The sequence below is a fragment of the Vombatus ursinus genome, unplaced genomic scaffold, assembly GCF_900497805.2.
Source record: "Vombatus ursinus unplaced genomic scaffold, bare-nosed wombat genome assembly UNPS02003292.1, whole genome shotgun sequence".
NCBI classification, from domain to species: domain Eukaryota; kingdom Metazoa; phylum Chordata; class Mammalia; order Diprotodontia; family Vombatidae; genus Vombatus; species Vombatus ursinus.
The window spans coordinates 13,983,185-14,007,276 of NW_020943070.1; the positions used below are offsets into that span (position 1 = coordinate 13,983,185).

Genomic DNA, 24,092 nt, shown 5'->3' on the forward strand with positions numbered 1-24,092 from the left:
GGCTCCTGTACCTTTAAGCAAAAGTGAAACAGGTGCGAAGGAAATCTCATGATGCATTCAGAAAGAGCCCTGCTTTGACAGGGTCTTCTCCTGTTTTTGTTGCTTCTTTAAAAACAATTCCGCTGTGCTTGATTCTGATTAAAGCAGTATCCCAACCTTGGGGATTACCAGGGATATTACATTTTTTAAAGCAGCTGTGAACACAGAAAATGATAGAGCTATTGGGGAATGAGATGCAAACCCCTGCCCCCCCCACCCCAAACAAATATGGTTTATTTCTTCTTGATTGCTGTGGAGAAGCTTGATTAGACCGTGAATGAATGACACTTTTGGTTTGATTTCTCATGACCCCTATCCTACCCTCAAGTGTCTTAAAAATTAATATTTACTGAAATAAGACATGAAAAAAAATGTTTTATAACTACCAAATGTGGTTTTGTGGAATGCAACAAACGATCCTTGACTTGAATCCTCCGATAGAGGTAATGTAGTATACTGACCTGGAGTCAGGAGAGACCTGGGCTACAAACCTGCCTCTGCCACTTATGTGAAAAGTTGAGAAAGGAACAAACGTGTATTGAGTGCCTAGGATGTACCAGGCATTGTGCTTTATAAATATTATTTCATTTGATCACTTACTAGACGTGTGATCAGAGGCAAGTCACTTGACCTAACTGACCCTCAGTTTCGTCATCTGTACAATGCCAATAATGATCCCTGTATCTGGTAATCTGCCTCATGGAGTTGTGGTGAGGTCCAATTGGAACAATAACACACAAAATAATCTGTTATACCTCAGTTATCTTTTCAGCGTTGTTAGTCAATCAAATATCAGGCATAACAGATAGAAGGTCAGCTTTAGCTGAAGTTTGAAGGGCCTAGTTCAAATCACCCCTCTGATGTATATTGGATGTGTGATCCTGGGCAAGTCCATCAGTTTCTCAGTGCCCACAGGCAACTCTCTAGCACTTTAAATTTCAGAACAGATGCTGATTTGCAGAGGCAGAGAGAGTTTCCTTACCGTGTGCTCCCTACAGCAATGAAATCATAAGGTCCAGTTTAAGATTTCAGGAAGCATAGCAGTTCTTTGATACCTGAGTGATTTAGATAAGCTATGATGCTTATCTAAATAATAATGTTTGGATGCTTATCTAAACAATAATTGTAGGAACATTAAGTTTCCTTCATGTGTAACCAGAGGAGGATTTCAGCATATTGAATGAAAAGATATATGGATGATGTTAGAAATGGAACATGAGAACAAAGACAATCGTGGGTTCCAGTGTCGCTTTGCCTTCTTTCTGTTGGAGCTTAATCATGATTAGCCATGTGTCTTGGTAACCACACCTAGGCTAGACAGAAACAAAGCCCCTGTAGGAAACCAGGTGAAACTCTGGGAGGGAGATTGGTTCTTTTGGTGTGACAACTTAATAAAAACCTTTGTGTCACAAATGAACTGGGAGGGCATTCATGAAACATTGGAAGATCAAATACAGGCAATGAAGGGTGATCAGAAGATTTGTAACTGCCTAAAAGGGGTAAGGTAGGTGGCACTATGAACAGAGTGCCAGGACTGGAGTCAGGAAGACTCATCTTCTTGAGTTCAAATCTGGTCTAAGACATTTACTAGCTGTAGGACCCTGGGCAGGTCACTTAATCTTGTTGACCTCAATTTCTTCACCTATAAAACAAGCTGGAGAAGGAAATGGTAAGCCACTCCACTATCTATAACCTCAATTGGGGTCACAAAGAGTCAGATATGACTGAAATGACTCGATAACAAAAAGACCTTAATTTCATTCCTATACCTAGCTTGTCCTTGTCTTTTTTCTTGCCCTAGCCCTACTCCCTTCAGTAGTTAAAGTTAGCTTTTTTCCCCCACCAGAAGCATTGATGATGGCAGAATATTCAATTAACTTTCCCCACAGTGAAAGACAGATGGTTTCAGAACCTTTACTAGGTCAGGGCAGCTGGGGCTTTGTCTGAGGTGCCTACATCAGGAAGCAAGGTATGCTTCTTCCCAAGCTTGGGAGCGTGCTTTTCCCCCTCCTTTTAGGTAGTCTGGACACAGTAATCCCAATGCCCATCAATCCTCATGGTTTTCCACCGGCTAGCACTCCCAAGGAGCAAGGAGGGCATTAGGAGGGGATAAAGAGCTGTGGTTCAGAAGAAGTCGGAGAGGAAGAGAACAGGATAGGCCACACTCTCCACTCTCCCAGAAGATTCTGTATTGGTTCATGTTTCCATGGGAGCTGGAGGGCAGGCAGTTCCTCAGAGCCAGTGGGAGAGCTGGGCTATAGAGTTGGGGAGGTATCCCCTCTGCCTAGTTGGATTGACATTTGCACTGCTACCTCCCTATACTTCTCCAGACTGCCTTCTATCTTCCCTCTACCTCCTCCCAGCTGTTTTTTTGCCCCAGATGAAAAAGTTTTTAGTTTTTCTTCTGGGTGTTTTGGACTGTTTGAACTGAGTCATTTTATTTCCTTAGTCATTAATTTCCTTCTCACTTATCAAACTACAGTTGAGTTATTATATTTGTACAGAAGTTCAAGAGACCCAACAGAGGCACGACAATCGACAACTAAGTTCATAGCAACATCCTGCTTTTATTTTTTTAAGTCATTCTTTCCCATGTACTTTCACCTAATTAGTGCTTGTGCAAAAGAGAAGGGCTGGGTTTGTAGTCAGATGATCTGAATTCAAATCCCAGCTCTGTTGCTTACTCCCTGTGTGACCTTGGGAAAGTCACTTTAACCTCTCTGGGACTCAGTTTCCTTTTCTGTAAAATGAAGGCGTTGGACTGCGAATAAATGGTCTCTGAAATCCCTTCCAGCTCATCCTTTATGACTCTATCAACTTTAGCAGAGTCAACTTACTGCCTTAATCTTATATATTTCTTCAGGGGTTCTGGGTTCACCTTTTAGAAAGGACTGTGGGCTTATCTATGTGAGTCCTATAAGGTAGATGCAATATTAAAATATTTAGCTGGCTCAGATCACTATGGATAGAATGTAAGCTCTTTGAGGGCAGGCGCTATTTCATTTTTTAATATTCGTATCCCTGGCATCTAGCACAGTGCCTGGCCCATATAAATGAATATACACATACTTATATACACTATAGCAGCCACTTAATTAAGGCTTATTGGTTGATGGATTACTTTAATACCTTGTGCATCTTGAAGTATGAACCCCAATACTTAGAGAAGATTAGAATATGTAGGAGTATGCTGGTAAATATTTAACAACCAGATGATTGGGTGGTGGGGGTGTGTATGTGTATACACATCAAACTTTTAAGTTTAATCTACATTATTAACATTTTTCCATCACTTTCTAAAATCTAGAAATCAACAAAACAATAGATCAAGCACTGATTTGTAGCATTTGCTGATTTCAGAGGTATAAATACTCACACCAAAAATTTAACAATTGGCTACTGAAATCCCTGTGAGAGTATGCATCTTGAACACATGAATACCTTATTGGTTAGAAGTGAAATAGACTGATTACATTTTTTTCTGCTCTGATCCAGATGGCACTATAGATGCAATCAGGTTGATACGAGGTATAATAATTCTTTTGCCTTGCACACCTACTCTCATCAATTAGATTGTAAACTCCTGGAGGACAGAGACTGTCTTTTACTTCTTTTTGTATACCCCACTGCTTAGGACATAGAAGGGATTTAGTAAATGTTAATTAACTGATTGATCCAGCATTTTGGATTTAAGTACAAAAAGTAATGCTGAGAGTGTAAGCACAAAAAAAAATCCAAAAAAACAAAAGTGGAATTTAAACTTGACAATTATTAGGTAAATTTCACTGGCATACTTAGCTAAGCTGGACAGTTATATCCAATGGCCTAGTTCTCCTAGATATTTTATTATACTCTGTCCTCCAAATTTCATGTCATTGTGTATAAACACATTTTAGGTGCTATTAGACTCAATTAAATCTTCACAGAAGAGCTATGCTATATAGACTGGAAATCTTTTAAAAAAGAATTCGAGTCAATGAACTCAGTTTGAAAGAACAATCAAAATTCATGAATTATGGTTCTGTTTATGCATCTTTTGTCAAGGTTAATTATTTGTTTCTCCAGGGAGGGTCACCAAGGTTGTCAGCACAGAAAGTATTAGGGAAATGCAAGACTATTTATTGACATTTGAGGCTGTCAAATACAATGGAAATTCCTCTAACTCTTTTCCTTTCTGGGTTGTGGAGTTAAAGGACCTGGGGATCAAAACTAGCCTTTCATGCTTACTACCTGTGTGATCTTGGACAAGGGTCTCAGTTTCCTCATCTGTGAAATGAGGAGATTTAGACTAACTAGTCTCTGAGATATTCCTGATCCAGATCTAAACTCCTGTGATCGTAAGTTCGCAAAAAGATTTGTGTTTTCTCATGGACAATGGCAGTCAAAATGAAAGCATACCATGTTTGTTAGAGGTATAATTAGCCTTCTGACAAAAGACAACAGGGTGTGGTAACATGGCCTCCAGATAAGTAGATCTGAGTTCAAGTTCTACTCCTGCCACAAACTTACTGTGTGAACCTGGGAAAGTCATTTAGACTCAGTGTTCTAAAAGAGGTGCCCACCTGCATGGGTAGAAAGAGTTTTCTCATTTGAGAGTTTCTATACCAATTAAATCAGAGATCCAGTCCCTATTCCTATCACTAAAAAGCTAATCATTAAATAGTATTCTAATATCTACAGTGTATAAACTGAAGACAGAATCATAATAGTATTTGAGAATCCATAATATATAAGGATTCATAAGAAACATACAAAAACAAGCAATGTATAAGAAATTCTGCTTATGATCTTACATTAAAAAGGAGATAAGATAAGCAAAGATCACTTTCTTGGGTGAGTTTTTCTTTTCTTCCCTAAATAGTACTCAGAAAATTAATTCCTTCATATAATGGGAAAGAGTATTTAGTCCCTCTCCTGACCTATTGTCACACATTCCCAGCTGCCTGTTAGATAACTGAATTGGCTATCCCAAGGACATCTCAAACTCAACAGAGCCCAAATAGAACTCACCTTTCCCCCTAACTCTTCCCACTTCTGAAGGGGCCCTCTCCAGTTGTCCTGATCTATATCTGGCCACTGGACCCAGATGGCTCCAGAGGAGGAAGTGAGGCTGGTGACTTTGCCCAGCCCTCCCTCACTGAAATCCAATTCACTTGAAAGTGATGGCATCCTCTTCCTGATGCCACAGTCCCCTTGGAGAATGAAGGACAAACAACACCTTCTGAACTTCTCTATTACAGTTGAGGGTGCCACCATCTTCCAACTCACCCAGACTTGCAAACTCAATGTCATCCTTGACTCCTGCTTCTCCCTTACCAAATACATCCAATCCAAATCTTGTGTTTCTCATTTCATGATCTGTCTCATATAGTACTTATACAGCCACAACCCTAGTCCAGGCCTTAACCACTTTATATCTGAACTAACGCAATTGCCTTTCTATTCTAATTCACCCTCCACTCAGCTGCCAAGGTAATTTTTGAAAGCTCAAGTTCCGACCATACCATCCCCCTGCTCAATGAACTCCAGTGGCTCACTATTACCTCCAGGATCAAATATTTACTCCTATTTTTGGCATTTAAAGCCCTTTATATTCTGGCTATTTGCTAACTTCCTAGCCTTCTAACATTTTCCTTACCTCTATGCAATCTACATACAGCTACTGACATCCCGTCTCCCATCTTCATGCCTTGGCCTAGTTGTCCCTTCTCCCTGGGATGCTCTGCCCTCTCACTTTGCTTCAGCACAGGTCTGACCATGGCACCCTCCTATCCAACAAATTTCAGTGGCTCCTACCTCTAGGATTAAATATAAAATCCTCTACTTAGCTTTTAAAGCCCTTCTTAACTTGACACTTCCTACCTTGCTGGATTTCTTACACCTTCTTCAATTCCACTATAATCCGATGTTACTGGCCTTCGAGATGTTCCTCACACTCACAATGTTGCATTGTCCAGCTCTGGGGATTTGCACTGGCTGTCCTGATTGCCTGGAACCCTCTCCCTCCCATCTCTGACAACCAGCTTTCTGGGCTTCCTTCAAGTCTCACCTTCCAGAAGAAGCCTTTCTCAGTCCTCCTTAATCTCAGCATCTTCCCTTTGAGATTATTTCTAATTTTGTCTATATCTTGTTTGTTGTTTACAAATTGACAAACATTGTTTTTGTGTTATCTACCCCATTGAGATAATGGACCATCCTTGGCCTTTTTTTTTTGCATCTCTAGTGCTTAGAACAGTGTCTGGCACGAAGAAGATACTTAAAAGTGTTTCTAGACTGATTTCACCTGTTAATTTCTGACTTCTTTCAAGGCTCTGTAGTCACTCAAAGGAATTTGTTCTGACCATCCACACAGGAAAGACCAAGTGGATGATTAATAGTCATTGCCTAGATTACAGTATGCATCACAGACCAACAACCTATAGATCTTGTCCATCAAAATCTATATTTGGGGCACAAAATGTAGATAGAAAATGAAGTAAGCCCAGATGGAGAGCAGGTTGTATTGCATTTGGGAAACTGTGAAACTCTTTTAATAACCCTAATATTCTAATGAAAGTAAATTCTCATCTTTTTAGTACCAACATTCTCTTGGCATTGTTATATAGCAGTGAAACAGTCTCCAATGAATTAAAAATGAATATTACAGAAAGGTCAATAGAGAGGCTCCTCGTGAATATGAGTAGGTGTGATATAGAAAAGATTAAGATTTGCAAAGAATAAGAATACAAAATATCTTCAAGGAATTATATGAAAGTTGGAAAAGATCAGCAAGGATGAGGGATGGCAGGGAGATATTTAGATTCCTCTAGTTTCCCTTGAATTATCATGAGAAAACTAGGAAGGCTTCTGCTATATTACATGGACTCCCTTTGACAAACTTATGGGAAGCCATGGATAAAAGTGGCACCATATGGGCACGAATGGATGGGTTGTTGGAAGGACCTTCCAAACTGATGAGACCAAAGTTCTATCTGAGTATGTATTGACACAATTTGATATAGAAGTTAAGCCAAATCATTATTAAGCAAGCAAAACAAAAAAACCAGTCCATATTCTCAAAGATCTCACAGTTTAAAGGAGGCGATAGCATGCAAACAACTACATATAAACAAGATATATAGTGACAAATTGGAATATTTTCAGAGCAACAGCACTAAGATAAAGGACTAGAAAAGCCTTCTTACTGAAGGTGAGACTTTCACTGAGAATAGAAGGAAACCAAGGAAAGAAGGAGGCAGAGATGAAGGGGAAGAGAGTTCCAGACTGGGAGGATGCCCAGAGTTGGAAGGTAGAGTATTGTGTGTTAGGAACAATAAGGTAGTTGGTATCACAGGATTGGAGAATATGTTGAGAGGAGTAAGGCTCAAGATCAAAAAGAAGAGAATTCAATGGAATATTCAAATACATCTATATAGGATAGAGTGGTGAGAGGTTGGAGGCAAAGAGGTGAAGAAAGCAGTAGCTAATGTTCCAGATGTGAATTAATAGTGGCTATGGTAATGGAAAAAAGATGGAGAGATATTTCAAAGACCATGCTAGAAGAACTTGGCAGTGGTTTGGTTCTAGGGATCAAAGCAAAAAAGAAGAGTGAAAACTTAAATTTGTGAATTTTTGAGATCATAAAGATGGTGGAATTTTGATGGTTTATCAGGAAAGGGAGAGAAGGTTACAAGTTTCATGTTGAACTTACAAGTTTTATACGTTGATATTAATGAGCCAACAATTGCAATTAAGTTGAGCTGTCTTATAGAACTCTGCATATACAGTATTGGAGAGTTTGGAAGGTTAGAACCTGATGTGCAGATCTAGAGATAGAAGTAGCAATCTGGTGGCAATTGGAATTGTGAGGAGATTTTGCCAAGGGGTGAATGAAAAGGGTGAAAAACCAGAGTACTGGACATGAAGAAGTGTTTTACCTTCAAAGACCATTGAAAAAGAAACTGTGATTAATTATTTAATTTTTCGTTGGTAAGATAATGCATCTGTAGGAAAGTATGCTACATTGCTTCACAATTTTTTGTAGGCCAAAGCCTACTCCTTCCTAGTATAGTTACCAATTTTGTGATATATACAAATTGTATTCAATCTTCCATATGACAACATACCTCAGGGGAGACTTCTATAATTCCAAATTGAGATAGACTCTGATGTAAAACATTGAGATTGAGAGAATGCAGCACTTCTTCGGACGGCAACGCATCTGAAATTCCGGTTTTCCTGTTTACTGGAGACACAAACAACTCAATGCTGTTCTTCTTCCCCTAAGCAAAAGGAGAACATTTTTAGATATTACAAGAACAAGTAAAATTTGGGATGGTTCAATATTTTTAAAATAAACATTATAAGACATATAGAATGATAAAATTCATTGATTTTTAGAAATTAATGTGACCAACAGATCATATATGTAAGAGTGAATGGCTATTCTGTGGTCTGATTTTATAATTTGTTATTTAAAAAAAAGACTTATCCCTGAAGTTGGCCTCCCACAATCTAGTGGCAAACCACAACAGGCATTTTTATGGTTCTTAAAATGGTTTATTTGCAGTTGACAATTAGAAATTTGAGTATATGGGATTATGCTTTTGCCATTGGGTGATGAAAATAAATTTCAAACATTTGTTTTCATGAAAAAATATATGTGATGTTGGTCACATAGATAAAATGCTAAACTACATACATGTTATATATATATGTGTGTGTGTATATATATATATATATATATATATGGAGAGGGAGAGAGAGAGACAGAGAGAGAGCGAGAATGTGTACTTGGAGACACTGCTAACCTCTCTCTATATACATGTATATATCTATGATGTATCTATTTATTTAATTTATCTATCTTAAGACAGTGACTTTTAAATAGTTGTGATACACACATACATACACATATCTATATTTTGTGTTTTTTTAATTTAGATTGTGTATCTTTATCTCACTCAAGCTGGAAGTGCAGAAGCCACTCACGGACCCAATCCTACTACTATACATTGGGATAATAAATAATTGTATATATTTAATAATATATATGTGTATGTGTATGCATATGTGTATGTATATATACATATACATCTGTATATATACTTATAATTTTTAAATTTATGGAAGAAAACAAGCATTTCCATAACATAATATAATAAAAAAGATGATTGCACATGAAACTGTAATTCTATTATGTACAACTTACTTTTCCTTTTAAATATATAACATAAATAAATATATAATAATCGTGTAAATTTTCTCCCCCATTTTTTTCTTCCCTCCTCCACCCCCACCCTAAAGATGGTTACCGTTAGACACAAATAAGTCTGCATATATATAATTTTTCTATATATACTTTTATTTATCAGTTCTTTCCTTGAGTGCAGATAGCATCTTTCTTCATATGTCCTTTATAGTTAATTTGGGTATTTATAATAATCAAAATGACTTATTCTCTCAAAGTCATTCTTAAAATAATATTACTGTTACTATATACAACACTCTTTTGGTTCTGCCCCTTTCACTCTTCATTATCTCATGAAAGTCTTGTTTTTCTAAGATCATTGAGCTCATTGTTTCTTATAGCACGGTAGCATTCCATCACAACCACAACTCGTTCAGCCATTCCCCAATTGATGGGTTTAATACTTAGTATTGAAGCTTTAACATTCTCTGTTTTTCTATCTTGGACCTCTTTTCTCCTCCTTAGGCAGCCTGGTGGCCCACCCTTCCTGAAGGTTCCCCATATATGTGCTGGTCCTAGTAGGATTATCTGGTCAGCTTTAGCCCTACTGTAGCTGGGAAATCCTAAAGTCAAAAGATCTACCAGCCTCCTTCTCTCCTAGTAGTAGGGATTACAGGCATGTACGACTATTCCCAAAGGCCTTCCTTGAGTAAGTTACTTAATTTCTCTCAATCTTTCTTTCCTCATTGTGGAATGGGGATAACAATAACACCTGTCTCCCAAGGTGGTTGCTGTTGTTGAGTCATTTAAGTCACACCCAACTCTTTGTGACCACATTTGGAGTTTTCTTGGCAACAATACTGGACTGGTTTGCCATTTCCTTCTCTAGCTCATTTTGTGGAAGAACTGAGACAAACCGGGTTAAAAGTCTTCCTAACTCCAGGCCCTATACTTTATCTACAGAGCCACCTAGCTGCCTCAGGGTGGTTATAAGGACCAAAGAAAACAATGTATGTAACTGTTTCTACAAACTTTATAATGCTATATATGTCATTATTATCATCATCATAGAAAAATACTACATTACATCTTGGTTTCTCTGAATTATTAACTTTATTACAGTAAAAAAAAAATTACTGGACGTCTCCTGTCTATACTTTCTGATAAAAGTAACTCTCTCACAGAGTATCTGATATAAATGACATGGTGACAACATCTTGCATACTGATAGATAAGTAGGTAGATAGATAGATAGATAGATAGAGAGAGAGAGAGAGAGAGAGAGAGACAGAGAGATGGAAATAGAGTAAATATGTGAACTGCCTAGTTGCACCTGCATACAGCTGGCACCTAGGAATTTTTTTGGAAATGTATCAAGACAATTAAATGAAAGGTGCTTTCCTTGTGGCAGAGTGCCATACTTACTCAATGTAAATATTCTAAGAATAAAAGAACAAAATTGTATTTAGCTGAAGTTAAATCAAGCTTACTATGTTTTCTCTAGGACTTGTAAGCCAATCTTAAGGAGCACAATTAAAGTAAAATCCTTCTCAGGCTGAAATATTTAGAGTAACATATAAAGTTTGATGTCAGGGAAGGGATTAGAATTATAATGAAATGGGAAGATATGATAGGAAGGCAGATTTTGGCTCAAAATAGGGAGGAACATTCTCTTTCAAAAAAGACAGGGTGTCCCAAAAATTTTAGTGCAGTTTAAAAATCCTACTGCTTAAAAACTATACTAAAACTTCTGGGACACCTCATATAATTGATTGCCATAGGTGACAGTGAGTTCTCAGTCACTGAAGACTGTTGCAGTGAATACCTCATTCTTCTTCCTCTCTCTCTTTTTTCGTAAAATTCAGATTAAAATGGTACTTGGACAAATTACAATCCTGCTATTATTCTTGGGTAGTTAATGTTCTATTGAGTAATGCATCACTAGATAAAATAATTGCTTTTTGTAGTTGAATAAAAATTTGGGGATGTAACCTCATCTTCTCCAGGTTCATTAAAAGCATCTTCCATGCATCTTTGGGAGTCAACAGGATTACAGGGACAACAGGCACTTCACCTTATGTCCACACAATTTTGGTCTCCTCTTATAGGTGGTAGGTTGGGTAGCTGCATAGGTGGTACATTGGAGAGAACCCTGGATCTGTAGCCAGAAAGACCTTAGCGCAGATCCAGTCTTGGACACTAGCTGTCCATGTTACTTAACCTCTGCCTGCCTCAGTTTTCTCATCTGTAAAATGGGGATAAAAATATTATCTATTTCCAAGGATGGTTGTAAGGCTAAAGTGCAGTCATATTTGTAAAGCACTATATAAATCCTAGCTCTTCTTGTTCTTCTTCTTCCTCCTCCTTCTCCTCCTCTTCATCTTCTTCCTCTTCCCTTTCTCCTTCTTCTTCTCTCCTCTTTCCCCTGCTCTTCCCCTTCTCCTCTTCCTATCCTCCTCCTCCTTCTTCTTCCTCATATCTTGAAAGCTACTTATCCTAAGTAGCTTGGAGCATCTGCTATGGTTATAGCATTAAAACGTTGTTGTTAAGTTTTTATGAATCAATGTTATGTCCAGTGGACTTTGGGCATAGTTTGACCTGGGGTTATGGTTGATTTCATTGTACTCCTGTATAAAGTCCATATTTGTTGTAGAGGGATTGATCTGCTGTCCACCCGTGAAACATAATAGCAAGTTCCTGATATATAATTTTAGCCAAGTCACATCTTGTTTGGTATTTAGGTACTCATTTTTTGACTCTGCAGTGAGCTATTGAATAGTTTCCTTGTGTAACCTACATTGATCACAAAGTCCGGGTTCCTTAAGGATAACCCTTCTGTAATAGAAAGTGGTAATAACTTGGTCCTGAATTTTCAAAGTAAATCCACCCCCCAAATATATCCATCTGACTCAACCATTTGTTTGATATATGAGGCAGTTTTGTGTAGTGGATAGGGTGCTGAACTTGGAGTCAGGAAAACCTAGGTTCAAATCCAACCTCAAATACTTTCTAGCTGTATGACCTTGGGCAAGTCACTATACTCTTTGTGCCTCAGTTTCCTCATTTGTGAAATGAAGGGTTTGGAGTCAATTGCCCCAAGGTCTCTTCTATCTCTAAATCTATGTTCTTATTGTTCAGTGATTCAGATGTGACCCCATGGACCACAGCATGCCATGCCCTTCTATCCTCCACTGTCTCTCAGAATACGTCCAAGCAGTGCATTGTTTCCATGACACTATCTATCCACCTCATCCTCTGCTGTCCCCTTTTCCTTTTCCCTTCAATGTTTCCCAACATCAGGGTCTTTTCCAAAGAATCCTGTCCTCAATATGTGGCCAAAGTATTTAGGCTTTGCTTCAGCATTTGGCCATCCCATGAATAGCTTGAATTAAGTATTTCTTTAAGTATATGTTCCCATAATCCTCTCCACTCTAAGATTCTGTGATTAATTTCAAGTAATATTCCCCCCAGCACTTAGCACAGTGCCTGGCACACATAGTATATACTTAATAAATGTTCTTTGAGAGACTGTTATTAATTGATGCTTCTTGATTGACATATTTGCTGTTGATGTGAATGTCATTCAATGAGGGTGTTTTGATTCTACACTTTGATCTTAGCCATTTCAGAGGCTCCATTCAGAACCAGACCATTGCCCACTACATTGGACAACTCCAGTGTGTCCCTGTTAAACAACCTCTACTACTGCTTACTGATGTAATCTCTGTTTGTTCGAAAAGTATTTCTGTTGGGTTTTGACCTATTTATCATATACTTTAAGAATTTCTGAGGTCAATCCTTTTCCTCCTTTTTGGTGAGAAAGTATTAATCCTTTTAGTGCCTTAAACAAGGTTTTTAACCCCTTTTGTAGCATGGACCTCTTTAGTAGTTTGGGCAAGCCCATGGATGTACTAAGAATAATGTTTTTAAAATGCATAAAATAAAATACATGGAATTACAAAAGAAATTAACTATATTGAAATAGAGTTATCAATATAAAACAGCTCACTAACTCTAGCTTAAGAACCTGATGGGCCCTGAGTTTTATTAAGGACTTAAAATATCTATTAGAGTTGGCATTGCATTGGTGTTAATAGCTTTAAATGTATTCTTCCCATTCATCTTTGACCTTAGGATGCCAATATTTCCTTAATACATTAAACATATTTAGTTATAGCCTTTTAAAATATATATCTTCACGTTCAACGTGTCTAGCCTGCAAAGGCCAAGGAGTTTGCCATTGGTTCTATGTGACTTCTAGATTCAAGGCCAAAGGCTTCAGTCTCTATCTTCTTTGGTGTATGTTAAGAATTTTATGCTTGCCTAATCCAAATGAGATTTGATATCTCTGGGAAAAGATTTCACAAGCTGATGGAAATGTTAAATTATATATATTTTTAGTACAGTCAAATAGCTTAATGTCATGCATGTACATCAAATAGTTAATAAGATATTTTGGTTCTACTCCTACTTTAATTGGGAAAGCTATACTTAGTTCTACTTAAAATGATCATGCATTTATTATGGATTTATGATGATGATGATGATGATTGAGGAATATTTGTTATATTTAAAGTGACATGTATTATACAATAATAATTAGTTTGCCTATTATTGAACTATTTAATAACAATAACAGCTTTCTATAGCACTTCTAAGGTTATTTTATTTTTTTATTTGTTTCCATTTATAGCACAAGGTGTAAGACTCCTGTGTGCTGCATGCACCCTAAAAAACTCTGGTGGTTCCAATGGCTATTGAGACCAGATTAACATATAATTGGGAAATGTTTAACAAAATAAGTAAAAATACAACACAGTTAATTTCTAAGTCAATACGCCACCTGCAGGTATCCTTTTCAGTTTGAGTTGATATAACTGGTATAGCGGGTTGAGAGCCAGCTTAAAAATCAGAAAGAACTGAATTTCTCTCAATTCCTTCACCTACTGGCTATGGGATCTCTAGGCAAATAACTTAGTTGCTTAGGACTCAAAGCAACTCCCTAGAACTAAGTTACAGAAAAGGTAATGAACTGCATTGATCTAAGAATGCTCTCAGCTTTCTTATCTGAGAATTCCCCCTACCAATGAAATCATAGGTCCATCTAGTCCCTGCCCCCATCGTTCCTCATGAAACTCTATATTATAGATTGTAAGTAGAACTTAGGTTAGGTTATCACAGATATTAAAGTTTGAATAGGGGTTATATTAGATGAGTTCAGGGGTCCTTTTCAATTGATTCTCAATTTCCATTCTTTCTCTTTCCTCTCTCTTCCCTTCCTCTCTATATCATCTTTTTTCCCTTTCTGTCTCCTTTAAATGAATAGAAAGGGAAGCAGAAAATTTCCTGCCACAAATAATTAACATTAGTGTCTTTTTTCTTAAGGAGAAGAGAAAACATTTTGGCTAAAGGTGTTCCCTCTTATGTCTTATATAATATTATCATGGAACAAATTATTTCAATATTTTTCTTTATGCATCTTGTTCTCCTATGATAGATTACTTGTGTGTGTGTATATGTGTGTGTGTTTAACTCATTCCTCATATTCCCAGATATTTATCTCAAAGCTGGAATGAAATACCCATGCCATACTGGTAGTATGGTTTTAAAAATACAACCCTCTCTTATTTGAGGATAGCTATTTTCTCCTTCCATACTACTGTCACCTAATAGAATACAACAGCAATGAATGAAGACTGAATATTATTATATTAATGCTAGCCATGCACAGTTGTTTAACTAGTATACATGAGGCATATGTTAAAATCATTTTTACTGTCAATAAAGGGATAATGAGATTTCTGGAAATTACTTTTTTGAAAGGATAATTTTTTTTATTCTTTCTTCTAGAAAGAATAATATCATGATATAATGCATCCTGCCTGCTAGTATCCCCTAAGGATATGTGTGTATCACATATATCTGCACAAACTTACACAAAGGGAGCACAACTTTAGTAAAGAATATTTGGAAACATATAGTGGGTATAAGTATACACGTATAGATTTATATATATACATGCATGTCTTATTCTTCATGTATACACACATGCCTACATAGACATGTATATAAATCATACTCCATATATGTGTGTGTGTGTATATGATGTCAAGATTATGAAAACTGAATGGGCAATCCTTTGAATTCATACTTCAGCACACATATCTCAGACAGGTGCTATAGATGGACACTGAATCGAGCTCAGAATCAAACAGAACAAAGAGATTGACTGGTTTGTATCTGGGAAATTATTTATTATTTTCAACAACACTAAGCTGTTCTCTGACATGAAACCACATCTAGATAGATAGATTAGCTGCTAATCATGGTACAGAGAACATATTATTTGGGTATAAGATATTAAATAAAAGATCTCTACACAACGTGTGATTAGAGAAGGAGGCGGGCCAAGTTACGTAGTAAGAGTGACAGAAAGGCCAAAAGCTGAACTGGCTCCCATGCAATATCAAAAAATATGGAAGAAGGCTCCTAGCAGCCCTAGGAGATATTCTGTGGCAGATATTTACAGGAGTCCATGGATAAGGATTTCAGTCTGAGAAGGCATGAATTTCTTGTGGTCAATAATATTGGAGAGACACTGACTGTGAGGAGGTCACTAAAGTCTATACAAACATAAAAACACATATGTGTTTATATATGTTATATACATAATCATATATAATTATATAATCTATAATTTATATTATACGTATAAGCTTTTACATGCATGTATGTACAAACAGAATTCTACATTTCTATTTTTTAAACTACAACTTTTTTTAAAGCTATACACGTGTATAAACTTTAATATGGCAAAGATCCACCATGATTTCCCTGGTGTGGATAATAATAATAATAGTAGCTAATATTTATAAAATGTTTTAAGATTTGCGAAGTACTTTACACATATTATCTTATTTTATCCTCACAATAACTCTGGGAGATGGGAGTTATTATTATCCTTCATTTACAAATAGAGAAACTGATGCAGATAGTGGTTGGATGACTTGCTCAGGGTCACACAGCTAATATGTATGTTAGGTAAGATTTGAACTCAGGTTTCAATGAGCTGAAGTGTAACACTAAGCCACATATCTTACATCAATGAAGACTCTAATCTCTTTGTGATAGTCAAAGTGAATAGCAGATAAATTCCTTTAGGTCAGGGATTTTTTATTATCTTTGAATCCCCAGTTTCCAGCTACCAGCACAATGCTAATTGCTTAAAAATGTGTTGGAGGTAACAGGTGGTCTTCAACATTTGATGTGGTTAAAAAAAAAAAGTCACGCTGTGCCCAACCTGGTGACGAGCTTCTCCACACTCAGCTAGGCTGATCCGTAGATGACAGACACACAGGTCATCACCAGGTCTTTACTTCTAGAACTGGTGTTCTCTTGGCATAGCTTGGAGGGCCAGGACCACCTCCACACCTTGATAAGGCAGCAGAGGAAGATGTTAATAGAGGATATTTATATCTCTGTGTGCATATGTGTAAGGATGGCCCCACCCCTTTAGTTCTGATACATTTATCAGATGAGACAATATCTAGATTTAATTACCTAATAAGAGATGTGAGCATTTCTTGTGTGGACACTGCTTGAACCAACCAATCAAAGGCTTCTCAATTAGGTTTGGTAGGAAGTCTGCTTTAATTGGTTGAAAGACTTGATCATACCCTGAAGGGTCTATATAAAATAGCAAGGCAATTTGGAACTCAGGGATTTGAATACCTGGCATCTTACTGGTAGTAACCCTCCCAGCCAACCTGCTAAGAAGGAATTACTTGCAGGAGTGGGGAGATTAGAACACCAGATTCATTTTTTTCTCTCCCTTAGCTTCCCTAACCTCAGAGGGTCAAGTGATTTGGGTCTTCCCATCTATCCTAGTAGCATCCTTGGAACAACTGGTGTGTTGTCTGCATTGGGAGCTGAAGACTGAGAAAAGGCGGCTTCAAAATTCTATAAGAAGCCCAGCAGATGTTACAATATACCTAAGGGGAACTTAATGAGGGACTCATGAAAGAGTCATCTGTTTGCCACATGTGCCCAATAAGCTGGAGACCACCTTATGGGGGAGTCTGTATGTCATGGTGGGAGAATAACACAGTCTTTTGGAGGGATATTTTGTACAAACTTTTCCTACTCTAACACCTTAGTAAATACCTCTAAAAGCAAATTAAATTTGGCTGGCTAATTGATATCAACTGATATTCATGGAGAGAAACGTACTGGTGGGAGTTCATGAGTTATAACATTAGAAAGAAAAAAAAAACAACTTATCAACCCCTCAGGATTAACCTTAGAGCCCTGGGTGGATGTATCACCAGAACTCTGGAGACCTAGCTTGCCAATGTGAGTGGGGATTGGGAACATAGATCCAGAATGCGTGCTGCATGCGCATATACACAACATTTGTATATATCCTTAGGGGATATTAGTAGCCCCACATGCATTGCAGGATGACATTTCTATTTCTAGAAGAAAAATAAATTATTTCACTATTCTTTAAAGCATGGCATATTTGTATGTACATAGACAAATAGGCTACTGGGGTAATATATTAATGTGTAAAATCATAGAACGTGAGCATTAGAAAAATGCTTAAAGGTCACCTGGTCCAACCCCTACCTGAAGCATGAATTCCCTGTAAAACTGTGAGAAAGGATTATGAATAACCACTATCTTGGGGAGATTCAGAAGCTCTCCCCTTCTTCTAAATAACTCATTTGAAAAGTTCAGGAGGTCTTGAGTTCAAATCCAGCCTCAGACACTTGATACTTACTAGCTGTGTGACCCTGGGCAAGTCACTTAACCCTGATTGCCTCACCAAAAAATAAAATAGATAACCCAAGTCTGGTATAGCTCAGAGTGGTCTGACATAGAGATATTTTTTCTAAACAAAGTAACATGCTGATGGGGTAGCATCAACCACCCTCATTGGAAGGGTATATAAACTGTGAACCTCCTGCCATGATTATCTTTGGTCTAAGAGAGATGGCCAAATGACTGTTTATTAATAACCTGCTGGCCTTATTAATAAAATGATTAAATTACTCAGAAGCTATGGCTCTTGAACATTTTTAATTATAAAACATTCCTAAGAAGTGGTTGCCAGCTTTTCCGTTGAAAGGGAATCTACCTTCTTATAAGATATGTGCAGAAAAGTATTGGGAGAGGCAACTAGGTAGTATAGTAGATAGAGCACCCACCCTGGAGTCAAGAGGTTCTGAGCTCAAATCGACCCCCTAGCATCTTGAGATAGATCATTATTAAAATTTCAATGTGAGCTATAAACAAGAATTGATTTATTGCTTTGTTGATTATATAGATTTATGAAAGTGATGGAGAAAATGTTCATATTGCAAATTAAACTTAGAAGAGTGTTATATACTTCTATTTTTTTTTTGAGAGAGAGAGAGCATTGTACATGCCTTCAGTAGGATTTAAGAAGTGTGGTACATGGAAAACAGTTTTATGTCTTCAGCCAGAGGATCTGGATTTGAATCCTGACTCTGCTGCTTACTACCTATATGATCTCAGGTAACTAATCTAAACTATGGCTTCGGTTTCCTTATATCTATAAAATTGGAGTTGATGATTTCTATAGCCCCTTCTAGCTCTATTTCTGTGAGAATAGACGGATGTTTACATTGAGGGTAAGCTAGGCTTAGCCCTAGAGAATCCTCCCCCAAGTAATGAAACACTATCTAATTAAAAGATATCTTGCAATTTGGATAGACAACATCTGGGCAGCTTACAATTAGGCGATTGATGTGAACTTGTTGTGGCAGTAGTCCTAAAGCTGCTGCCACTCCTTGACGGAATATCCGAAGCAAAGTTATGTTAAGCTTGTTTACGTCCATTTGCAGCGTCTGAAAAAAGAGAGAGAGAGAGAAACCGACCAAGCAAATCAGTCCTTGGCTTGTGAACAAGTCTTTGGCAAAGCTTGTTAAGTTTTTAATCTAGTAATAACACATTTTGATAGTACAGTTATCTTTCCACATCATGGGGGTTAGGAGCATAGCACCCCTGTCACCTGGAAAATTTATTTAAAATTTTTTTGACCCTTTCTTCATACCAGAGAAGAAATCTGGAACAGTATGGTATTAAAAGATAAAATATGTTGATATTATATAATATTATACATATATTTTATGCATTTCTGAATTTCTAAATGTTTTCTGTGTCATTTGCTAGCCGTCACATGTCATCTGCAACTTCACAAAACTCCCCCAAAATTCCCATTTAATTTCTTGCGCTGACCTGAGATATGTCGAAACCACAATGCTGAAAAGTCTCAACAGGGAAGGGGTAACTGCACTTTAAATTTTTACAAAGCACTTTTCTTATCTTAATCCTTTAAGATGGCTAGTGGAAATATGATTGTCTCAGAAATTGATGCTCAGAGAGGTTAAATGAGTTACTTAGGGTCCAACAGCTAATCAAGGTCAGAGGCAAGATTCAAACTCAGATCTCATGCCAACGATTTCCTGGGTTCTACTATACTTTGCTGTCTCATATACTCACTAGCTATTAAGTGAACCTGGTAACTCTTGTGATTCTGAGTATCTCACAATTCATATGATACCTGTTTCTATTTTTAATTGGGAGCAAATTACAGGGAAAAGATGGGAAACAGAGTGTGTCCCAAAAGTCATAATACAGTTTTGAGCTAAAAGTTAAAACTTAAATATTTAAAACTTTCCAGCACTCTTAGTTGAGAAGACAGTATTAGAAATCAAATGTAATTTTTTCCTCAACACACACACACATTTCATCTCAAAGAGACACAGAGACTTCCGTGTTTAATTTAATCATAATCATTTTTATAGAAGAAATGTTCATTCAAATGAGGGCAAACTTATATGAATTGAAATGCGCTTTGTCAAAATAGCCTATAGGAGAAATAAAGAGGGATTAATTATTTTCTTCCTTCAAGATATACCACTAGAGTTGCCATGACAATAAACACAGTATTTGCCCCTAGAATAATGTCACATCAAATAGGTCAATTCTCACTTCGAAAAATTGTTGAGATCTTAAAACCACAGGTCTCCCACAGACCTTGCAAGGTGGATGCTGCCTCAAATTATTGTGCAAATTATTGACCATGGGAGATGTATTTTCCTTCAGTCTAGAATTCGAGTGAAACTGGCCTATATCTGCCTTTTCCTTTGCTTGATAATCCCTGACATTTATACAGTACCTTAAAGATGACAATGCTCTTTGGGGATATTATGTGTGCAAAATATATATTATTTCATTTGATCTTACAATAACACTGTGAAGCAGACTACACAGGTCCCCATTCTACAAAGGAAGAGATTAAGGGTCAGAGAAGTAAAATAATTTCCCTGTGTCGTGTTAGAGACAGAACTGGAACCCAATTCTCTCCTGATTTCCAGGATTTCTTCTGGTTTTCCAGTGTTCTTTCCATTACATCACCCTATCTCTCAGTGTGTTCAGGTAGCCCAATGTGTCTGTGATCTCACCAATGTGGATATGATCTCCAATGAGTATGATAATGGATGCAACTCATCCCTCCCTGACTATGTTGGGACTCTTTCCTGTGTCTTTTGAAAAGCTCAGTGAAGAAAATCCAGCCAACGTTTTGGGAGTCTCCTTCAAAGTTCTCCTAACATTCTGCGGATACCAATGGAATGCAAAAGCTGTCCCTCTCTCACGCTCGCCCATGTGAGTGGCCATTATTTTGATTGTTGTTGTTGCTTGTATATTTCTTTGACATATTTGCTTCACCTTTGTAATTCTTCATTTGTACCCATCTGCAACCTGCTAGGGGCCACCACACACCTCCACATTGCCCTCAGGGTGGTCCTCAACTAAAATTGCCTACTTCGTTCCCTGACTGACAGCGATCTAACATCACTAGAAGAATACTGGTGTTGTATCTCCAGACATGGTCTATGTATGAATTTGTTTTAACTGACTCTAGGATTTGTTACGAGGGAGGACTCCTATGGGGTTAGGGGAAAGACTAGTTGGGGGACAATCCTTGGGAAATGATAGTGATGCTAAAAAGAAGAAAGAAAATTAAGTTAAACAATAAAACATTTAAAAAATACATAGAAGAGAGCAGAAGGAAATTGAGAAGTGGACACTAACAAACAGGATAGTTTTGCTACATATTAAATTTAATACGTACACAAAAACAAACTGCACATATTAGAAGTTCAGTTTCATATTCAACTCTTTTTCTATTTACATACATTTATATATGCAAAAGCATATGGAAATATTACAGTTGGTTGATGTTTAACAAGTTCTTCATAAAAATAAATTTTTTAAAAAATAATATTGCTATTCAATCAATCAATAAAAAAAATTTCTTAAAAGCATGGACACTTTGCTAAGAACTGTGGCTACCAAGAAAGGTAAAAAGAGTGTCCCTGCCCTCAAGAAGCTCACATTTTAGTGGGGGGGGGATGTGTAAATAATTAGGTATACACAAGTGATATATGGAGCAATGGGGAGATTGGGAGATAATCTCAGGGGGAAGGCACTTGAAACTAAGGGGATTGAAAAAAGTCCTCTTACAGAGGGTATGATTTGAGCTGCTACTTAGGCTCATGTATTTATCTAGCCTTTCAATACATTAGAGGAGATTGTTTAAAAGATTCCAATCAGATGAAATCTGACTAATAATAATAGTTAATAATAATAATAATAATAATAATAGTAATAATAATAATAGTTGATTTATAGAGTGCTTTGGGGGTTGCAAAGTGTTTTTATAGGTATTCTATTTGAGCCTCACAACAACTTTGTGCAATAGGAAGTATATTTTATGGATGAAACCTAGAGAAGGGAAAGTGACTTTCCCATTGTCAAACAACTGGTAAATGTCAGAGGTCAGACTTCTACAACATTGAGTGGTTAACATTGATTCGCTTTAAAGAAGAGAAACTTAGTTTTCTTTTTAAAAAATCTTATTATTTTTATTGATGCCTTTTGTTTTTATATCAGCTTAATTTCTGAATACATCCTTCTCTTCCCTTCCCAGCAAACCATTCATTGGAACAAAGACTAAAAAGAAAGAAAAGAAAAATAATTTGGCAAAACTATCTCACAATATATGCAATATTAGCCACCCATAGCCCTCTATAAAGAGAAGAAGGCCTATTGTTTCAATTTCTCTCCGAGGCTAACCTTGATCATTATAATTCTGGGTTCTTTTGCTTTCCATTATTGTAGTTATTATGCATATTATTCTCCTGATTCTGCTCATTTCACTTGGCATCAGTTGATTTAAATCTCCCCATATTTCTCTGTATTTTCATCTCTTACAGTGCAACAATATTCCATCATATTCATGGACCACAGTTTATTTAGTCATTACACAGTGGGTGGGCACATGACTTGGTTTGCTAGTTTAAAAAAAAGTGTTTCCATGAATATTTTGGTATAAATGGGATGCGTCTTTGACCTCCTTTGGGTATGTGCCTAGCAGTGGGATCTCTGAGGCAAAGGACATAGACAGTATAATTTTCATGTAAGAACTGGAATTTTCTGTGTCCATTCACTAATGTAAATGAGACATGAGGGATTTTGCTGGAATAAACTGTGCTTCAGAGGTAACTCTAGTATTGTAGATAAAGAGCTGGTTTCAGAGAAGAGACCTTCCTTCCTGATGTATATTGCTTGTGTGACCTTGGGAAAATGAGAACATTCTCAGTGTGTTTGGAAACTATCTAAGACAATAAATTGCACAATATTTGCTGATATGCATTGATAGATGCAAACTTCCTATTGAGAGTTCTTTATATCTGTTAAAATCTGGACACCCTCCCCACCTCAAAAACAAAACAAGAGCACTCTGTTTCATTTTACATCAGCTTCCATACAAACATCAAAGAAGACTTGGTGGCCAATTTTCTCTCTCAGTACACTGTGCCAGAGGATATCGTAGGTATGTGTTCTCAAAGGATCTCAAAAGACAGACCTCAGCATGTAATCCACCCTGACAATTATCTCTGCTTTTAGGAAATCCTTGGTTTGCCAGTGATTTCTTCTCTGCTGCCTCAGAAAGGCAGGGAAAGAAATGGAAACAGTACAGTTGTGAACACACATGGATGAGCAGACAGGGCTAATGAATAGAATTCAATTCATTAGTTTAATGAATGGTAAATGAACAACTACTAAATTGGCAGCATAATCCAGTTTGAAACACGAATTGTTCCTTTAAGAAAACTATTGTGGTATCACAGAAAGACCACTGGATATGGAGTCTAGAGGACATGAATTCAAATCCTGCTGCTGATGTTTTCTAGCTCTGTGACGTTAAACAAATCACTTTACATCCCTGGGCATGAGTTTGGTTCTCTGTAAAATGAAACCATCAATTAGATGGTTTCTAAGGTCTTATCCAGAGTTTAATCTATGATTTTATCAATGAAAATATAAAGTTAATTAAAAATGTGTGTATGAATACAAATATATACACATACATATGTTTGTATTTATATATATTTGTATATATATCCCAATATATGTATGAATATATGTATATATATTTTTATACATATACATACTGTATATGTGTGGATTATATATGTAAAACACATGTGTATGTATTTATACACAATACAAATATTTGGGGCACATATACACTGTTTTATAGATGTCAGCACATGTGGTATATATAATCTATGGTATATAGCCTATATGTATATATAGTACACATATACATATATGGTAGCATATGTGCTGATATATATAGTAGCATGTATATATATATAAATCTATGGTACATAGATATAATCTATGCTATAGATTATATGTGTATATACACACATGATTATATAATATACATTATTATATGTGTGTGTGTGTGTGTGTGTGTGTGTGTGTGTGTGTGTGTGTGTGT

General features: G+C 36.8%; 1 protein-coding gene across 1 annotated transcript in view; it reads right to left on the reverse strand.

The window, feature by feature from the left end:
* PTPRR (protein tyrosine phosphatase, receptor type R) overlaps positions 1-24,092 on the reverse strand; it is a 352,189-nt gene that overhangs the window by 163,491 nt on the left and 164,606 nt on the right. Inside the window, exons 3-4 of the mRNA XM_027873737.1 lie at positions 18,967-19,080; positions 8,145-8,300 (exon numbers count right to left, since the gene is read on the reverse strand). Coding sequence (XP_027729538.1) covers positions 8,145-8,300; positions 18,967-19,080 — 270 coding nt within the window. The remainder of the gene's footprint in view (positions 1-8,144; positions 8,301-18,966; positions 19,081-24,092) is intronic.